At 37.7% G+C, this 18,387-nt stretch overlaps 3 protein-coding genes across 3 annotated transcripts; all 3 read right to left on the bottom strand.

The window, feature by feature from the left end:
* Nucleotides 1-64: 64 nt before the first annotated feature.
* On the bottom strand, nt 65-2,246 carry LOC115719070 (uncharacterized). Its single transcript, XM_061110698.1, has 2 exons — nt 1,227-2,246; nt 65-553 (listed from the first exon to the last, which is right to left on the bottom strand). Exons 1-2 carry the CDS (start codon nt 1,712-1,714, stop codon nt 331-333), a joined length of 711 nt encoding a protein of 236 aa, XP_060966681.1. The 5' UTR covers nt 1,715-2,246; the 3' UTR covers nt 65-330.
* Nucleotides 2,247-2,986: 740 nt separating this feature from the next.
* LOC115719071 (uncharacterized) lies at nt 2,987-5,061 on the bottom strand. The gene is made up of 3 exons (XM_030647974.2): nt 4,710-5,061; nt 4,424-4,466; nt 2,987-3,539 (listed from the first exon to the last, which is right to left on the bottom strand). Exons 1-3 carry the CDS (start codon nt 4,977-4,979, stop codon nt 3,388-3,390), a joined length of 465 nt encoding a protein of 154 aa, XP_030503834.1. The 5' UTR covers nt 4,980-5,061; the 3' UTR covers nt 2,987-3,387.
* A 1,390-nt stretch (nt 5,062-6,451) lies between these two features.
* Nucleotides 6,452-7,108, bottom strand: LOC133034413 (uncharacterized mitochondrial protein AtMg00310-like). Its single transcript, XM_061109494.1, has 2 exons — nt 6,890-7,108; nt 6,452-6,775 (listed from the first exon to the last, which is right to left on the bottom strand). The coding sequence occupies exons 1-2, from the start codon at nt 7,106-7,108 to the stop codon at nt 6,452-6,454; spliced, it is 543 nt and encodes a 180-aa protein (XP_060965477.1).
* Between the last annotated feature and the right edge of the window lie 11,279 nt (nt 7,109-18,387).

Below are 18,387 nucleotides of genomic sequence, written 5' to 3'. Positions count from 1 at the left end.
CGAAGAATCCAATTTACGGACACCACTGATTGCATTCCGGGTACACAATGGGTCCACTGATATCTAAATATCACAATTTTACATATTATTATGTCTTGCAGGTGAAAAATACCGAAGATGATTTAACAACTTGGCCAAAATTATCTGACCTTCGTAATAAATTCAGTCTGGGATTGGAACCATGGAAGCTTAGCTATGTATATTATAAACGACAAATCGACTATGGAGTTGATTCTAACTCAATCAACATTGTGCCATTGAAAATAATAATGGAAGGAGAGAAAAAAAACGGATGATACATAAGGTTTACAGGTAATAAGGGTGGAATCATCAAAGAATTTTGAAGTGAAAAAGCCAGGAAGTAACAAAGGCAAGAACCATGCAGGCAAGCAGGAAATTCATAATGCGGCGGCCATGCCAGATGGTCTCTACAAGGATCACAGGAGCTCCAGCTGTTGTCATTGTCAACGGATCGGTCACAGTAGTAGTGTTTGTCTCGTTTATCCTTTCGCCGGCTATGTTGACGGCAATGACGCCACAAATCTCGCATGTTCTGCAAAGTGTTCTTTCAAAAGTAAATGGCAAGAAATGTAGAATGCTAGAAACGTTTCACATGGTGTAAGAAAATACTACTTTTCAACTCCTAAGCAAAAGCATGGTTAAATCACATTTATAGAACAAATTACATGAAAGTAACATGTGAACCCTACACCTATAATTGCATTTGGCATAGATCAATGAATGAAGTATACAAAGTTGGTAGGTAGCTTTAGAGCTTAGCCTTCATTTCAATACAATGGAAATACTACTCTTTCAATATGGATAAGGATAGAAATGAATTGCATGACCTTTAATCGAGAAAACATGTCAAATCCAAAAAAAAAAAAAAAAAACAAATGACATACAATATTACAATGTGATGTCTATTCGAATGGAACAAAGTGAAATTTAAGCCAAAAATCTACAGAAATTTTCACTGTTTCCCCAAAGACAACTAAAAGCAAACAGAGCTATCGTACAAAATTAGCACTATTTTTTTTTTTATTTGAAAGGTAAAATAGAGAAACACTTCGTACTTTAATCTTAGAACCAAAATTGGGTACAGAAGAAGATCATTTCCAGCAAGCTTATTAGAAAACTAACATATGGGTACACAAAATTTGTCTGAAACGATAAACCAAAACCAAATAATAAAGAAAAGAAGGGAAGAAAGAGAATATACTAACGTGTCACCCTTGATCTTGAACCAAGTATCGGCACACTGCTTGTGAGCAGAGCCCAGATCACCCTTACAAGAACAACCCAACTCAATCGGAGCACCACAGTCTGAGCTTTCGCTCTCCAAACCCAAGTGACAAATTCTACAATCTCTTCTTTCCGCCTTACCAAAATGCACTTTCATCTCCAAGGCTCCACTCTCCAAATCCACCTCTGACTCGGAAGAAGAGCTTATTTGAAGGTCAGTCAAACCTTCAATGTCACTAGAAAACTGGGACCGACCTCCGGCCCCGGACCCAAACCGCGAATGCCAAGACTGGTCGTCTGAATCTTCGTCGGAGAGTGGTACCTCACTGCCTCTTCCTCCTCCTCTTGCTACAACAGAAGGGCGACGAAATCGACGATGGCGATGATGATGGTGGTGTTGGTGTTGGTGGCACTCTTGATTAGCCTCTGTATCATCATGGTGGGTTAGACTCCCATCAACAGCTGACATCTCTACTAAAACCCAGAAAGAGAAAAGTCATGAAATGATCAAAAGAAGAAGCCTTGTAGAACAAAGTTTGAGCTCGAGGCCTTCAACTTTAAAGGGTTAAACTTAAAAGAGCTTTGAGCTTTAAACTATTATGAATTCTAAGAGGTAAAACAGTGGAAGAAAACCAGTGGTTGTGGGGTAGTAGGAGTTGTTGGTGTGTGTTTTTTTTTCGCTCCTCTTGTTTGTCAAATATATCAGACTCAATTTCTCTCTCTGTCTTGTTCTGTATCTATATGACCAAGTCTACATGTGTAAATAAATAAATATCCATCAATACCTCTTTCATCTCTTTTTACCATCTCAGTTGCATGTGTCAGTTTCGAGCAGTGTCTTCGAAAAGGAAAACCCAAGAAAAACTACAGTTGGGGCCGCATGTGGGGGGGCTAGTATACGGCATGTGTTCAAGGATGAACCTACACACTCATCTTTTTTTGCAGTGACTTGTAGGACTCACTCAGAAAGGAAAGTGAAACGGTGTTGTTGCTATTTTCTTTTATTATTATTATTATTTTAAAGAGAGAATGGATTGTGGGAAAGTGAAAGGCTAGGCATGCGGCATAATGAGTGAGTTGATTGATAGTTGCTTCTTTCTAGTGCTGCTAGTGCTAATGCTATTTACCATTGCCACATTTCCTTTTCTTCTCTATCTCTATCTCTTCCATTTCACTTTACCCTATATGTTTTTTTAGCCCTTTTTCCTGTACCGTTTTCATTTTCCTCACTTTACCCTTTAGTTCTTTATATCCCTTTTCTTAAGTACCGTTTTTATGGTCTTGCCTTTTCCTTTTAATATTGGCTTTCCATCTTGGTAAATGAGATGAAGAACCGACAAGGTATTTGACACCAAAAGATGTAGCTTGATAATTACATCATGGAAAGTTAGTCCCCACCTCAATATCTAGATCTGTTTTTAAAAATGGGTGAAATTTGGGTTGATAAATGAGAAAGAAGAAACTACAGACTTAATTCGAACAAAATATTATGTCTATGCAATTCTCTGGGTTTCTTTTTCCTTTTCTCTTTCCCTTGTTGTTGATAATAGAAGGGATCGATTTGACAATGCTAAGTTCCAATAACTTAGGCCTACTTAAGTTACACTTTCTAGGAGTTATTCTCTTGTAAACTTCCAGCTGGGTCCCCTTCGGTTCCTGCTACACAATCACCTCACATAATTTGCTTGGAATCCCATTATTAGATCCATATCTCTTAGAAATATCAGTTTCAAACATTGTATGGCAAACAAACCACTTCCACATATAAGTTTGTATAAATGAAATTAATACACGTAAAGTAAATAGTTTTCAGGGAAACGATATAGAAATATCCAAAACTAACATCCAGAACTAAGCCAGCTATGACGCCTAAAGCTGGTGCTAAAGCACTGTTATTGGATATGAATTCTGAAAGAACCTGGAACCATCTAAAACAAACAGCACTAGGACCGGCAAAAGATAAGAAATCTCATAGAAAAAACTATTCTTGCCTCAAACCAGTCCATTGACAACAATTTGCATCGCCAAAATTCTCTAATTTCAAACAACGAGGATGCTACAATGGTGTGTAAGGCAACTGAGCTAATAAAAGATAAATAATCAAATCCAAAAAACGGTACCTACAATACTAATGGAATTTCATCAAGCTGCTTGGGCATTATCTTTTGAAACATTTTCTGAAGGTTTAGCCAGGCTTGGCTCACTCCCTAACGATTTGATTAAGTTCGGAATGTACTTCCAACACCGTTTGTGTACTCCACTTATTTTCTTGGGAGCATCAGCCGCTGCTAAGCCTGCATACAATTCGGTTCATTAACATCATGTATTTGAAAACAGAAGATGATAGGAATGACTCAATATTGAAGTGTTCCAGTCAAATAGGATCAAGCATTATAGTGCCAGTTCTTATTGTTTCAAAAATGTAAGATGAACACCATCATTAGAGCATGATGATGTTTCTATTTCACACAGAAATTCTTCAGTTTTCTATGTGTATCCAAACGATTTTAAACTTAAATATAACAACGTCCATCAATGTTTTTTTCTTTTTCTTTCTTTTTTTTAACAATAGTTAGGTCGGTACTTTTTCTCTATCTCTATACATATCTTCTGATTTCTTACTCTCTACAGATTTACCTTCATCAACGTATACATAAAAATCAACACTAAGCATTGTATCTTGCAGTTGCTACATATGAACAGCAGATGAACCAATACTTCAAACTTTAAACAAAGATAAGAAAAACTTCCAAAGCTTAAGGAATCACTAGCCCATCTCTCCAACTTTTCAAGGGATGGGATGAAAGCAGTAATTTTTTTTTTTTCTTTTTTGTGAAAGTATGAAACCAAAAAGTGGAAACGGAAAAATCCCATTTCGTTGGCATAAACACTTCCACTTCATCAACTTGTTATCAAATTCACAGTTGCGTCATTCCTAAACAGAAACCCATACAATAATCAATTTACTCTTTTTCTTTTTCATCTTTTCTTCTTTAACTAGGAGTGAAGATTGTGAATGTTTTGAGTGGCAGCATGATGTATAAAACATATCCTTAAACCTAAAAATATCATCTTTTATTAACAATGAAATGTAGCTTAACTAGTAATGTGAGGGTTAAACTTACATAAAACGATAAGAACAAGAACTAATCTCAATACAACAAGCAAAAATACGTACCGTCCTTATGTACGATTCCCCATGCCTTGCCATGTCTACCATCCTGAAACAAGACCAATCAGATTAATCTTAAACCCTTAAAACCCATAATAGGGAAATAAAGAAAGACTAAACCTTCTAACTCTAAATTCTTAAACCCTTAAAACCCGTGTAGGAAAAGCAATTCTTGACGTTTAACCGGTTATTCTAGCAGATTATTTCAAGAACTGTAGTAACAAATGATGGGAAAAGGAGTAATTGAGGCTTAAAATTAAGTAAAAGGAACTCGAACAAGAGAAAGAGATACCTTGTAGAGATTGATTTTAGTAATCTCGTAAGAGACCCCAGTCCAGTGAGTTTTGGCCATGTGGTAGCCAAGACCCCAGTTGGGCAGAAACTGAGCCACCTCGAAGAGATTTTTCTTCTTTTTGCGTTTGGGTTTCTTCGAAGCGCTAGGGCTTGGGGAAGGAGGTAAAGGCGATTCAGTACTGAAACTTCTGAAGAAGTTCAATGAAAGCTTGAAGATGTTGTTTAGGTTCCGATCGGTTGCGGCTCTATTTACGAGAGTGTTCGCCATTTTCAGTTTCAAGTTTGCTCTGAAGAAGGGCTTTTATTTTTAGCGCAGGGCTGGTTGAGGCCTCATTTATAAAACGACGTTCTTGTTTCCTCACACTTTATTGTCGTTATCTAGGACATATAATTTGGCTTCTTTTTTTCTTTCTTTTTTTTTTCGAGTACTTTATACTAAAAATCCATTTTAAGAAAAAAAAAAATATTTAATAAACTAGGATTATATAAATAAAAACGAGGTAGGCATCTTGGTCGTTACACAAAAGGTTTACTGGAATGGAAGAATGATCAACCATTCCAGTAATATTAGTAGCAAAAGCCCACTTAGCAATATTGTGGGCTACAAAATTACAGTTTTTAGAGATGAACGCAAAATTACATCCAATCAAAAGGTTCGAGAGCTAAATGAATTGAGTTATGTAGTTACTAATACCTCAAACTGATATAGAACCTTGGAGGGTCTTAATAATTGTTCCGGAGTCGCTCTCAACCAAGACAAAAGAGTGCTTCCAAAGGACCGCTGACTCTAGGGCTAATAAACAAGTTGCAGCTTCTTCAATAAGCGGATCAAAGAAGTTGAGCTGATTGGTAGCCACCCACAAAATTGACTCCTTGTGATCTCTAGCCACCGCCACAACGCACATTGAATCACAACCAACTTTGGCATCACAGTTGATCTTGATCCAGTCATCCGGGGGGACCAACTAGGAGAAGCAAACGTCATCGGCGAAGGAAGCAAATAAGAAACATGATCTGCATAACACAAAAAAATATAGTCAATACAATGATTAATGTTACAAACAAAGTTATTGTGAATCTTCTCATTGTAGGTCTTCCAAATCGTGTCCACTACAATTGAAGCATACAGAAACAATTTAGTTGTATCCACCCCTTTATCCTTTAGTCCCCATAAGAATTTAACTCAATCTCACATTCGGGTCCTAGAGTCCATGACTGGCATCACACCCCAGGGGGACAAATGCCAGAGGTGGGAGGAAAAGTTGCAGTAGAGGAAGAGGTGCTCCATAGTTTCCTCCCATGACCACACAGGGGGCACGAAACTTCCTGAATCTGCATTCTTTTAGCAAGAATGGAGTAGACAGGCAACGCATTTGAGAGGATACTCCACCACAAGACCTTGTGTCTTTCTAAGATTTTAAAGTTCTAAAGTTTATTCCACAAGGCGGAAGCCACATTGCTAGGAGGAGCGTGATTCAAGGCCTGGAGAAGGTAGGCAGACTTTGTAGAGAAGAGACCATTAGGTTCTTTAGTCCAAATCCACTTGTCTCTACCTCGGCCTCCTGGTTTTCCACCCTTGAGAATATTAATAGTGGACTCTCGATGCAAAAGATTTTGAAGTTTTGGAACATCCCAATTTCCATTGTCTGTTAGTAGATCCGCTACTCTTTCCAACCCCTCTGGTCTATCGTTTAAAGGATGAGTGAACAAGCTCCGACCATGCATTACCCACGGGTCTTCTCAAATCTTCGTATCTTTGCCATCTGTAATGAGCTTACAGGCTCCTCTGGAAAGAATTTCCTTAGTCTTCACAACATTCTTCCAAAACAATGAGTCAGAGTTCTTGGACGAGCATTTGAAGAACGACTTGCCTTTCAAATACTTTGCTCTCAAAACTTTACAACACAATGACTGATTGTCAGTTATAAGAGCATAACCCCATTTGGCAAGGAACGCTTGGTTCATTTCCACCGTCTTCCGAAAACCGGGCCTACCTCTAGACTTAGGTAGGCATAGCTGGTCCCAAGCCTTAAGACATAAACCCCAGTTACCCAGCTCATGGCCCTACCAAAAATCCCTAACCATATCATCAATTTTAAATGTGAGTCTCTTGAAGAACTTCGTGGTTTGCATAGCATAGACTGGTAAGGATAGCCCCATTGATTTTATTAAAGTAGCCCGATCAGCTTTAGACAATGGCTTCAGCTTCCAACCATGAAGCTTTGAGACTAAGTTATCCAGAATGAAGTTAAAGTCAGCATCTTTACAATGATTCCGAAACAGTGGGAGACCAAGATAATTGATATTGCACATCCCTACGTTTATCCCAAGCACCTCTTTAATACCACGCTTCATCCCTTCACTGGTGTTATTGTTGAAGAAGATAGAGGTTTTCATCTTATTAATACGTTGGCCTGATCATTATTAACCAATAGGATAGGCGGGGGCCATTTCTGCTCAGCTTGACTCCTCTAATGAAACCAGAATCCAAGGCCTTTTTCAGGACGTGCGAGAGGATTTCGGCTACCCAGATAAAGAGATAAGGGGAGAGGGGATTCCCTTGTCTAATAGCACATTCAGGAGTAAGTCTACTAACATTTCTCCCATTCAGGCAAATGTTGAAAGAGATCGTAGAGATACATTGGCGAATCCAACCACAAAACTTGACTGGGGCTTTGAAACTGCGTATCACATGGTCAATGAATTGCCAGCTAAGCTTATCATAGGCTTTCACCAGATCAATTTTAATAGTAAAACAACCCTCGTTTTCTTTTTTTAGCTTAAAGGAATGGATGATTTCTTGGACCAACACATTGTTATCTTATATGCTTCTTCCTGGGACAAAGACAACCTGAGTAGGGAAAATCAGCCTAGGAAGAGCCTGTCTGATTCTGTTAGCAATGATTTTCGAAATAACTTTATAAGTAACATTGCACAGTGAGATGCGCCTAAACTGAGCCACTCTTTTTGGGTTTGGGACCTTTGGAATGATGACAACATTAGTTTCATTTATACCCTTATGCATAACACCAGAATTAAAAAAAGTCCAACACTGCCTCACAAAATCCTCGCCCACAGATTTCCAATAAGTCTTAAAGAACAAAGCTGACATACCATCAAGGCTCGGGACTTTACAACTACCCATTGAAAAAAAAAGTGTAACGCCCCGTCCCACAGAGACGCCACGTGTGTGTGCTTTTACAAAACTACTCTTTTACTAATTAATATAATTATACAAAAAGTATGGCTAATTAAAATTTTGCAATTAAAAACAAACACATAATTTATATAAAGATAAGTATTAATATCTACGGGGATCCCCTGTTACCGTAATATTTACAATTGGAACCAAAAGTGCTTTTACAAAGTATGTTTATACTTCAAAATACAATCAAAATGGATATCCTGTCCACCGGACCGTGGCACCGCGACTGATATGTACATTGCTGCTGCGACCTCAAACTCATGGTTGTTCAACCTTGCCCTTCTCTTTACCTCAATCCAAAGATCAGGTCTGTGGGCCGACCTGAGTGGAATTATGCTCGACGACCCTGGGTCCTATGTCACGACAACCAAAACTCGATAAACAACTTATTCAATCTCTGAAATAAAACCTTGATCTCTGTAATCGGACATCTAACTTCCTACTGGATTAGAACAATTCAAGTATTGCTAAAATACCCTAATCTAAGCTCTCAAAGACACCCCGAATCAAAATCGGTTTTGAGGCTAAAACTAGAATTTTCCCCTGCTGGAAAAACCAACCGGTTTTACAACACCTGTAAAACCGGTTAATCGGTTTCTCAGCTGGCAGAAACGGAAAACCTGATTGTCACCCCAAAAACCACACAAATCTCTTCCATATATGCACAAACTTCCCAAAACAATACAATATAGAAAATAAAACATATCCCACACATTAAAACACAACAATTCATCAAATCTCACAAAAATTCCAAGTTAGAACCACAAATCAAGATCCTAACCTAAAATTTCTAACTCCAACTCAAACAGCCACTTAAATCTCCTAACCTAAGCTCAAGCATACTCTAAAACAATCCTAAAAATATCATCTGAACTCAGCTCAACATCACAGTTCTGATATCCCAAAACCCTAACCAAAAATAAACTCAAAACTTATTGAAAATCAAAGAAAAAGGCATCAATAGCTTACCTCAATATAGCTAACACTTAGAGCTATGGATTCTGCCAAGAAATTGCATGAAAGGGGCTGAATTTCTCCCTGTGCTTCAGCTGGCTTCTAGGTCACGAAAGAGAGAAGAAGAAGAAGAGATGACTTTGGGTGATACTTCTTCTAATTTCCTCAAAGCTTGATATCTTCATAACTTAAAACATGAGTCGTATCAGACACATACTTTCGAAGCATTGAGATGTGGAACACATTGTGCACCCCAGATAAAGCAGGGGGTAGGGCTAACCAATAGGCTACTTGACCTACCCTTTCAATAATCTCAAATGGGCCAATAAATCTGGGGCCTAACTTCCCTTTCTTTCCGAACCTCTGAATTCCTTTCATTGAGGATACCCAAAGGAAAATAAAATCCCCAACCTGAAATTCAATATCCCTGCGCTTTAGATCAGCGTAGCTCTTCTGTCTACTTTGTGAGGCAAGCATACCAGCTCGAATCTTTTCAATGGCCTCACCTGTTCTTTGGACTGCCTCAAGTCCAAGATACCTACGTTCACCGGGTTCATCCTAGTGAATGGGCAAATGGCACTTTCTTCCATAAAGCATCTCGTATGGTGCCATGCCAATAGTACTCTGATAAGTATTGTTATAAGAAAACTCGATCAGAGGAAGATACTTGTTCCAAGAACCTTCAAAATCCATTACACACGCTCTTAGCATATCCCCAAGTATCTGAATAGTTCTTTCAGACTGACAGTCAGTTTGGGGATGGAAGGTTGTACGAAACTTTAACTTGGTACACATTGCTCGTTGCAGACTTTCCTAGAACTTAGACGTAAACTGGATCCCAATCTAAAACTATCGACTTTGGGGCACCATGAAGCTAAACTACCTCCTTGATGTATAGATCAGCATACTGATCTACTGTATACGTTGTTCGCACTGGTGAAAAGTGTGCTGACTTTGTATATCAATCCACAATCACCCAAATAGAATCATAGTACCTTATCGTTCTGGGCAATCCCACCACAAATCCATGGTGATGTCTTCCCATTTCCACTCAGGAATCTTCAAAGGCTGAAGTAAACTCGCCGGTCTCTGATGCTCTGCTTTGATTTACTGACAAGTTAGGCATTTTGACACGTACTCAACAATGTCACTCTTCATACCTGGCCACCAGTACAGGACCTTCACATCATGATACATTTTAGTTGTTCTTGGGTGTAAAGAGTACGGTGTGGTGTGAGACTCTTCAAGAATCTCCTATTTGATATTTTTTTCTGCCAGTACACAAATCATGCTCTTGTATCGTAATAACCCATCAGATGAAAGTGAAAAGTCTTTTGCTGACCCAGCTTCAAGTTTCTCTTTTTATTCTTGTAACTCAGAATCACTTTGTTGGGCCGCCTTGATTCTTTCTAGCAAATCAGACTATAGTGTGATGTTAGCAAGTTTTCCGACCACAAACTCAATCTGTGCTCTAGCCATATCTTCTGCCAACTTTGATGAAATCTTCTTCAATTCATAAACTTGCCTTGGGCCTTTTCGACTTAGAGCATCCGCTACAACATTTGCTTTTCTAGGGTGGTAGATAATCTCACAGTCATAATCTTTGACCAGTTCTAACCATCGTCGTTGCCTCATATTTAGATCCTTTTGAGTGAAAAACTATTTGAGGCACTTGTGATCGGTGTAGATTTCGCACTTCTCACCATACAAATAATGACGCCATTTCAGTGCAAAAACAACTACTGCCAGTTAGGATACCGCTACTCATACTCTTTTAGTTGCCTGGATGCATAAGCAATAACTTTCCCAGATTGCATGAAAACACCACCCAACCCCTGTTTGGACGCATCGCAATAAATCACAAATTTTTCATCACTAACCAATAAAGTTAGCACATGAGCGGTAATTAATCTTTGCTTCAAGTCTTGGAAACTATTCTCACACTTATCAGTCCAAACAAACTTACAATTCTTACGAGTCAATTCTGTCAAGGGCGTAGAAATCTTAGCAAACCCCTCAACAAATCTTCTGTAGTATCCTGCTAATCCCAAGAAACTCCTAACCTCAATTACAGACTTAGGTCGAGGCTAGTCCCATACTGCTTCAATTTTTACTGGATCCACCAATATATCATCTTTATTCACCACATGCCCTAAGAAACTTACCTGGGACAACTAGAATTGCATTTCTTGAATTTAGCATATAACTTGTGCTCCCTGAGGCGTTGCAATACCATCTGAAGATGTCTCTCGTGGGTCTCTACCGAGTCGGAATAGATTAGAATATCATCTATAAAGATGATAACAAAATCATCCAGAAAGTCTTTAAACACTCAATTCATCACGTCCATGAATGTCGTTAGGGCATTTGTTAATCCGAAAGACATTACCAGAATTTCATAGTGTCCGTATCGGGTACAAAAAGTTGTCTTGGGAATATCCTCTTCCCGAATAATCAACTAGTGATAACCAGATCGAAGATCAATCATGGAGAAGACGGTCTTTCCCTGCAACTTATCAAACAGATCATCTATCCTTGGCAGAAGATACTTGTTCTTCACTGTCAATTTGTTTAACTCTCGGTAATCAATACACATCCGTAAAGTTTTGTACTTCTCTCACGATCAAAACCAATGCACCCCATGGTGAGGTACTTGGTCTAGTAAATTTTAGATCCAACATCTCCTATAACTGAACTTTCAGCTCTTTTAGCTCTACAGGTGACATCCTATAAAGAACTTTTGATATAGGCTCTGCCCCTGGTATTAGATCAATTTCAAAATCAATTTCCCGCTTCAGTGGTCACCCTGGTAGCTCCTCTGGAAAGACATCCAAAAATTCTCAAACCACTGGTACATGTTCCGGTCCCGGTGGTGGTTCCTTTGTAATATCCACTACACTTGCTAGGAAACCAATCCACCCTTCACATAATAAATCTCTTGCCTTCAACACTGAGATTAAGGGAATCTGAAATCCTTGCACTTTACCCACAAATACAAATGGGTTCTCGCCCTTTGGTTGAAAAGTTACTATCTTTCTCTTGCAATCAATGGTTGCGTTATATTTTGCAAGCCAATTCATACCCAAAATAACATCAAAATCTTCAAGATTTAACTCTATTAGATCAATTGACGGGTCTCTTCCTTCCACGAATACTGGAAGGGATCGAACCCACCTGCTGGAGATGACCAACTCTCCAGTAGGCAGTAAAGTACCAAAGCCTCTTGAAAGCATATGTTGGGTTTTGTGCCCTAAATAAAACCCTTTACAATCTGATTAGTTATCAATATAAGAAATTTGAAGTGATTAATGTTTGCATGAATTTTACATGGTAATGGTTTAATATATTTATTACATTTACACACAAAATCAGTTAAATCCAGATCATATGTTTATTCACAATTACAGTATCGTCAACACAGTGGAATGTGATTGTGATCATATGAATCAAAAGACTTAGTCCCTGTTTCATCAGTGTTTTGGATTTACACTAATGTGATAATCAGCGATGATGTGTACTTACACTTGGAGTAAGTGTTATGTTCTTTCCAGGACATTAGTGTTGGAATTTATTTTACCAGGATCTTAGATCTACTCACAAGTATGTTGTTTAACACCCTAAATATGAACTTTCTAAAACGATAAATTAAACACATATAAAGTTAAGAAAACCTTACATTGATGCAGCGGAATTAATGTCTCCTTCCACTCAGATCTCTAACCCTTGTATCCTTTCTGTCGCAGAGTATAATCAAGATCTGAGCCCGAATGTCCTTCTTCTTCAAGTTTGATCCTTCACAGTCTTCCAATCTATGATTGAGTTACTGCTTGCTGTGTGTGGGCACTTACTCTTTCACTAGGGTCACGAAATTGATGAAGAGAAAAGAGGAGAGGGTTTCGGCCAGGTATAGAAACTAGTGAAGGCTCAGTTTTTTTGAAGAGAGAAATTTCTGTCAAAAGATGTTATTGAAAACTTGTTATTTGACTGAGCCATCACTTTCTATTTATAGGCAACTACTAGGTTTAGGTTAGGAATTTTTTGGCATTAAAATAATGAAAATATTAATTTGAAATTCCACAATAAGTGGCCGGCCATGGTGTAGTTTATGGGCCCCACTTGATTTTACAGTTTTAACAAATTTTATTTCTATTTTCTCAAAAACGCCAATTTTCCAATTCTAACCTTTTAAATGCCAAAACTAATTATTTAATAACTAAAATAGATTATTAAATAATATTGTCATTTAATTTAATTATTAACTAGACATATAAAGTCCATTAATAAATAAATAAACCTAGAATCTCTTTTCTTTACAATTTCACCCCTCCTTAGTGAAAATTCATAAAATTAGACATAGTCTAACTTTAGAATTATAATTGATCAATCACGAATCAATTAATGAGTCTTACAAGCAGAATGTTCTCAACTAGAATGGGGACCATGGATCTATATGCTGAGCTTCCAATAAGTGAACCAAATTTACCAAGTAAATTCCTACTTATTAATTCTTCGTTGAATCCACTCTTAGAACTTAAAATTGCACTCTTAGACTTATATAGAGCATATTATATGTTCCACGATATCAATATGCTATCTCATTTAACCATTGTTATAATCTTATTGTGATTTAAAGATCCTCTATATAGATGATCTACATCGAGATGGGATTTCTTTACCGTTCTCACCCCTCAATGTATTTTGCCCCTTAAAACACTTAGCTACCTGTAAATGGTGTTTAGTGATCTAATAATTAGTCAGTTAAACAAGAGCTCATCCATTTACTTCTATTTGCTAAGCTCGAAGGGAATCATCACTTGACTTCTATACACCAGTAGAAGCTATAGATTCCATATTTATGTTCAGCACTCCCACTCAATCATACTATCATGTTCCCAAAATATACGTATCATCCTGACCTAAAAGTAGGCTTAACTAATAAATCAAAGAACATGAATAACACTCCTGAGTTGAGCCTAAGCATATCAGGATTTAGATTCTTTTAATCTTAAGATCAACTATTGATATTGACTTGGAAAAATATATATAACGGTAAGTTTGTAATATCTTAACTTAGTTGCAATATCGGTCCAGTCCAATGTATACTCCATACATTCGAAACTAGTATACTTTACTAATGTCCTGGAAAGAACATAACACTTACTCCAAATGTAAGTATACATCATCGCTGGTTATCACATTAGTGTGAATTCAATAACACTGAGAAAACAGGGACCAAGTCTTTTGATTCATATGGTGACAATCACATTCCACTGTGTTGACGATACTGTAATTGTGAATAAACATATGATCTGGATTTAACTGATTCTGTGTGCAAATGTAATAAACATATTAAACCATTAGCATGTAAAATTCATGCAAACATCAATCACTTCAAATTTCTTATATTGATAACTAATCAGATTGTAAAGAGTTTTATTTAGGGCATAAAACCCAACAATTAGTAAAGTATACTAGTTTCGAATGTATGGAGTATACATTAGACTGGACCGATATTGCAACTTAGTTAAGATATTATAAACTTACCGTTATATCTTTCCAAGTCAATATCAGTAGTTGATCTTAAGATTAAAAGAATCTAAATCCTGATATGCTTAGGCTCAACTCAGGAGTTCTATTCATGTTCTTTGATTTATTAGTTAAGCCTACTTTTGGGTCAGGGTGATACATATATTTTGGGAACATGATAGTATGATTGAGTGGGAGTGTTGAACATAAATATGGAATCTATAGCTTCTACTGGTGTATAGAAGTCAAGTGATGATTCCCTTCGAGCTTAGCAAATAGAAGTAAGTGGATGAGCTCTTGTTTAAGTGACTAATTCTTAGATCACTAAACACCATTTACAGGTAGCTAAGTGTTTTAAGGGGCAAAATACATTGAGGGGTGAGAACAGTAAAATTATCCCATCTCGATGTAAATCATCTATATAGAGGATCTTTGATCACAATAAGATTATAACAATGGTTAAATGAGATAGCATATCTATATCGTGGAACATATAATATGCTCTATATAAGTCTGAGAGTGCAATTCTAAGTTCTAAGAGTGGATTCAACGAAGAATTAATAAGTAGGAATTTACTTGGTAAATTCGGTTCACTTATTGGAAGCTCAGCATATAGATCCATGGTCCCCATTCTAGTTGAGAACATACTGCTTGTAAGACTCGTTAATTGATTCGTGATTGATCAATTATAATTCTAAAGTTAGACTATGTCTAATTTGTGAATTTTCACTAAGCAGGGGCGAAAATGTAAAGAAAAGAGATTCTAGGTTTATTTATTAATGGACTTTATATGTCTAGTTAATAATTAAATTAAATGACAATATTATTAATAATCTATTTTAGTTATTAAATAATTAGTTTTGGCATTTAAATGGTTAGAATTGGAAAATTTGCGTTTTTGAGAAAATAGAAATAAAATTTGTTAAAACTGCAAAATCAAGTGGGTCCCATTACTTACACCTTGGCCGGCCACCTTATGTGGTATTTCAAATTGATATTTTCATTATTTTAATGCCAAATAATTCCTAACCTAAACCTAGTAGTTGCCTATAAATAGAAAGTGATGGCTCAGTCAAATAACAAGTTTTCAATAACCTTTTCTGTCAGAAAATTCTCTCTTCAGAAAAACTGAGCCTTCCCTTTTCTATACCTTGGCCGAAACCCCTCTCTCTCTTTTCTCTTCCTAAATTTCGACCCTAGTGATAGAGTAAGTGCCCACACACAGCAAGTGGTAACTCAATCATAGATTGGAAGACTGTGAAGGATCAAACTCAAAGAGAAGGACATTCGGGCTCAAATCTTGATTAAACTCTGCGACAGAAAGGATACAAGGGTTAGAGATCTGAGTGGAAGGAGACATTAATTCCGCTGCATCAATGTAAGGTTTTCTTAACTTTATATGTGTTTATTTTATCGTTTTAGAAAGTTCATATTTAGTGTGTTAAACAACATACTTGTGAGTAGATCTAAGATCCTGGTAAAATAATTTCCAATAGCATATCACTAGGTTCACTCAAATTTTCAATTACTTTACTTAAAATATAAGAATGTGTCGCACCAGAATCAAACAAGAAGTCAATACAGTACCAGCAACATAAATTTGACCTGTCACAGTGGAAGGACCATCATCAGCCTCGACCTGAGTCAGAGCGAATACCCGAGCAGGAGCAAGTGTATTATCCTTCTTCTATTCCGGTCGCATCAACTGCGGGCAGTTTCTTTTCAAGTGACCCACTGCCCTACACTGAAAGCAGGCCCTAGCCTGACACTCGCCCTGGTGACGCCTTTTACACCTTCCAATTCTCGTTTCCACCACGACGAAAACTTTGGTTGCTTTGGAATCTCTTATTTGGTCCTGTATTTGATGGATCATTGGACCTTTTCTTGCGATCGCCAAGGTCACTACCCTTATCAGAACCAGCACTAGACATTTGCTTCCATGAATCCCTCCTTGCAATATTTTTCTTTCGTATCTGGTCTTCTACACCCTCAGCAGCAAGGGCCAACTCAACTATTCGTGCATAGGTTCAAACAAACCCAGGTTGTTTGGCAGTAACAATCCCATCTCGTGCAAAGTGTTCATCAAACCCCTGAATAATTTTTAGCCTTTCTAACGGCCTCAGTAGCCACTTCATCTGAAGCAAATTTTGCCAGCCGATCGAACTTTGTGGCATATTCTGTCACTGTCATACTACCCTGAGTTAGTCGTATAAACTCTTCAGCTTTTGCTGCTCAGATAGACTCATTATAATATTTTTTGAAAAACAATGTCCGGAAAGCATCCCAGGTCATGTTATTTAGGTCATGACCTTGAGACACAATCTCCCACCAGATGTGGGCATCCTCTCGTAGCATGTAAATATCACATATGACCCGATCATTACTCTCCACCCGCATGAACTCAAAAATGGATGTTATCATACTCATCCATTGCTCTGCCTTGAGTGGATTAGCACCACCCTTAAATACTGACAAGTTTTCCTTTCTGAACTGCTCGTACAACGGCTCCAAATGATTTCCTACATCCAGTGGCACTACCAGAGGTGCCGGAGGATCAGGATTAGGATTTGGATTTGGAGTAGGCTGAGCTCGCTGCTCCCTCAGTTCTCGGATTTGCTCACCTTGTTGCCGGATGGTCTCCTGCATCGCGACATATAACTCTTCCCAGTTTGGTGATGGTGGAGGATTCTCACCCTCACTGCCAACCCCAAGCCCAGCAATCTCGCGGTTACCCCTACCGGATCACCTCAGGTGCATGATCTATACACATGCGACCATAATTATGTTGTTTAACATATCCCAAAACATGACAATACTAATAAGTATTTCAATGCATTCCCAAACATATCACCATTCACTATACTTTTCTAATAACTAGCATATTCCAAATAAGTAGGTAATTAACAAATAATCTAGCAATTAAAACTTACTGCACCATGGGTCGAACGAGTCTTCACAGCCAATGTGCATATCATACCAGTCTTTAGGATCTTTAAATCTTGGTCACTCTGATACCATGTTGTAACGCTCCATCCCACATGGATGCCACGTGTGTTCTTTTATAGAACTACTCTTTTACTAATTTATATAATTATACAAAAAGTGTGACTAATTAAAATATTGCAATTAAAAACAAACGCATAATTTTTATAAAGATAAGTACTAATATCTACGTGGATCCCCTGTTACCAAAATGTTATACATTCGGAACCAAAAGTACTTTTACAAAGTATGTTTATACTTCAAAATCCAATCAAAATGGGTTATCCTGTCCACCAGGCCGTGGCACTGCGGCTGATATGTACATTGTTGCTATGACCTCAAACTCAAGGCTGTTCAACCTTGCTCTTCCCTTTACCTCAGTCCAGAGATCAAGTGTGCGGGCCGACCTGAGTGGAATTACCCTTGATGATCGCGGGTCCTATGTCACGACAACCAAAACTTGATAAACAACTTATTCAATCTCCGAAATCAAACCCTAATCTTCGTAACCGGACATCTAACTTCCTACTGGATTAAAACAATTCAAGTATCGCTAAAATACCCTAATCTAAGCTCTGAAAGACACCCCAAATCAAAACCAATTTTGAGGCTAAAACTAGAATTTCCCTTCCTCGCAAAACCGATTGATCGATTTTACAACACCTGTAAAACCGGTTAACCGATTTCTCAGTTGGCAGAAATGGAAAACTTGGTTTTCACCCCAAAAACCACACAAATCTCTTCCATACCTGCACAAACTTCCCAAATAAAACATATCCCACACATTAAAACACAACAATTCATCAAATCTCACAAAATTCTATGTTAGAACCACAAATCAAGATCCTAACCTAAAATTTCTAACTCCAACTCAAATAACCACTTATATCTCCTAACCTAAGCTCAAGCATACTCTAAAACAATTCTAAAAACATCATCTAAACTCAGCTCAACATCACAATTCTGAAATCCCAAAACCCTAACCAAAAATCAACACTTATTGAAAATC

This window comes from Cannabis sativa, chromosome 2 (genome assembly GCF_029168945.1).
Source record: "Cannabis sativa cultivar Pink pepper isolate KNU-18-1 chromosome 2, ASM2916894v1, whole genome shotgun sequence".
In the NCBI taxonomy this organism is placed as follows: Eukaryota; Viridiplantae; Streptophyta; class Magnoliopsida; order Rosales; family Cannabaceae; genus Cannabis; species Cannabis sativa.
The sequence above is the reverse complement of the archived record's forward strand: the minus strand, read 5'-3'. Positions and strand labels throughout refer to the sequence as shown.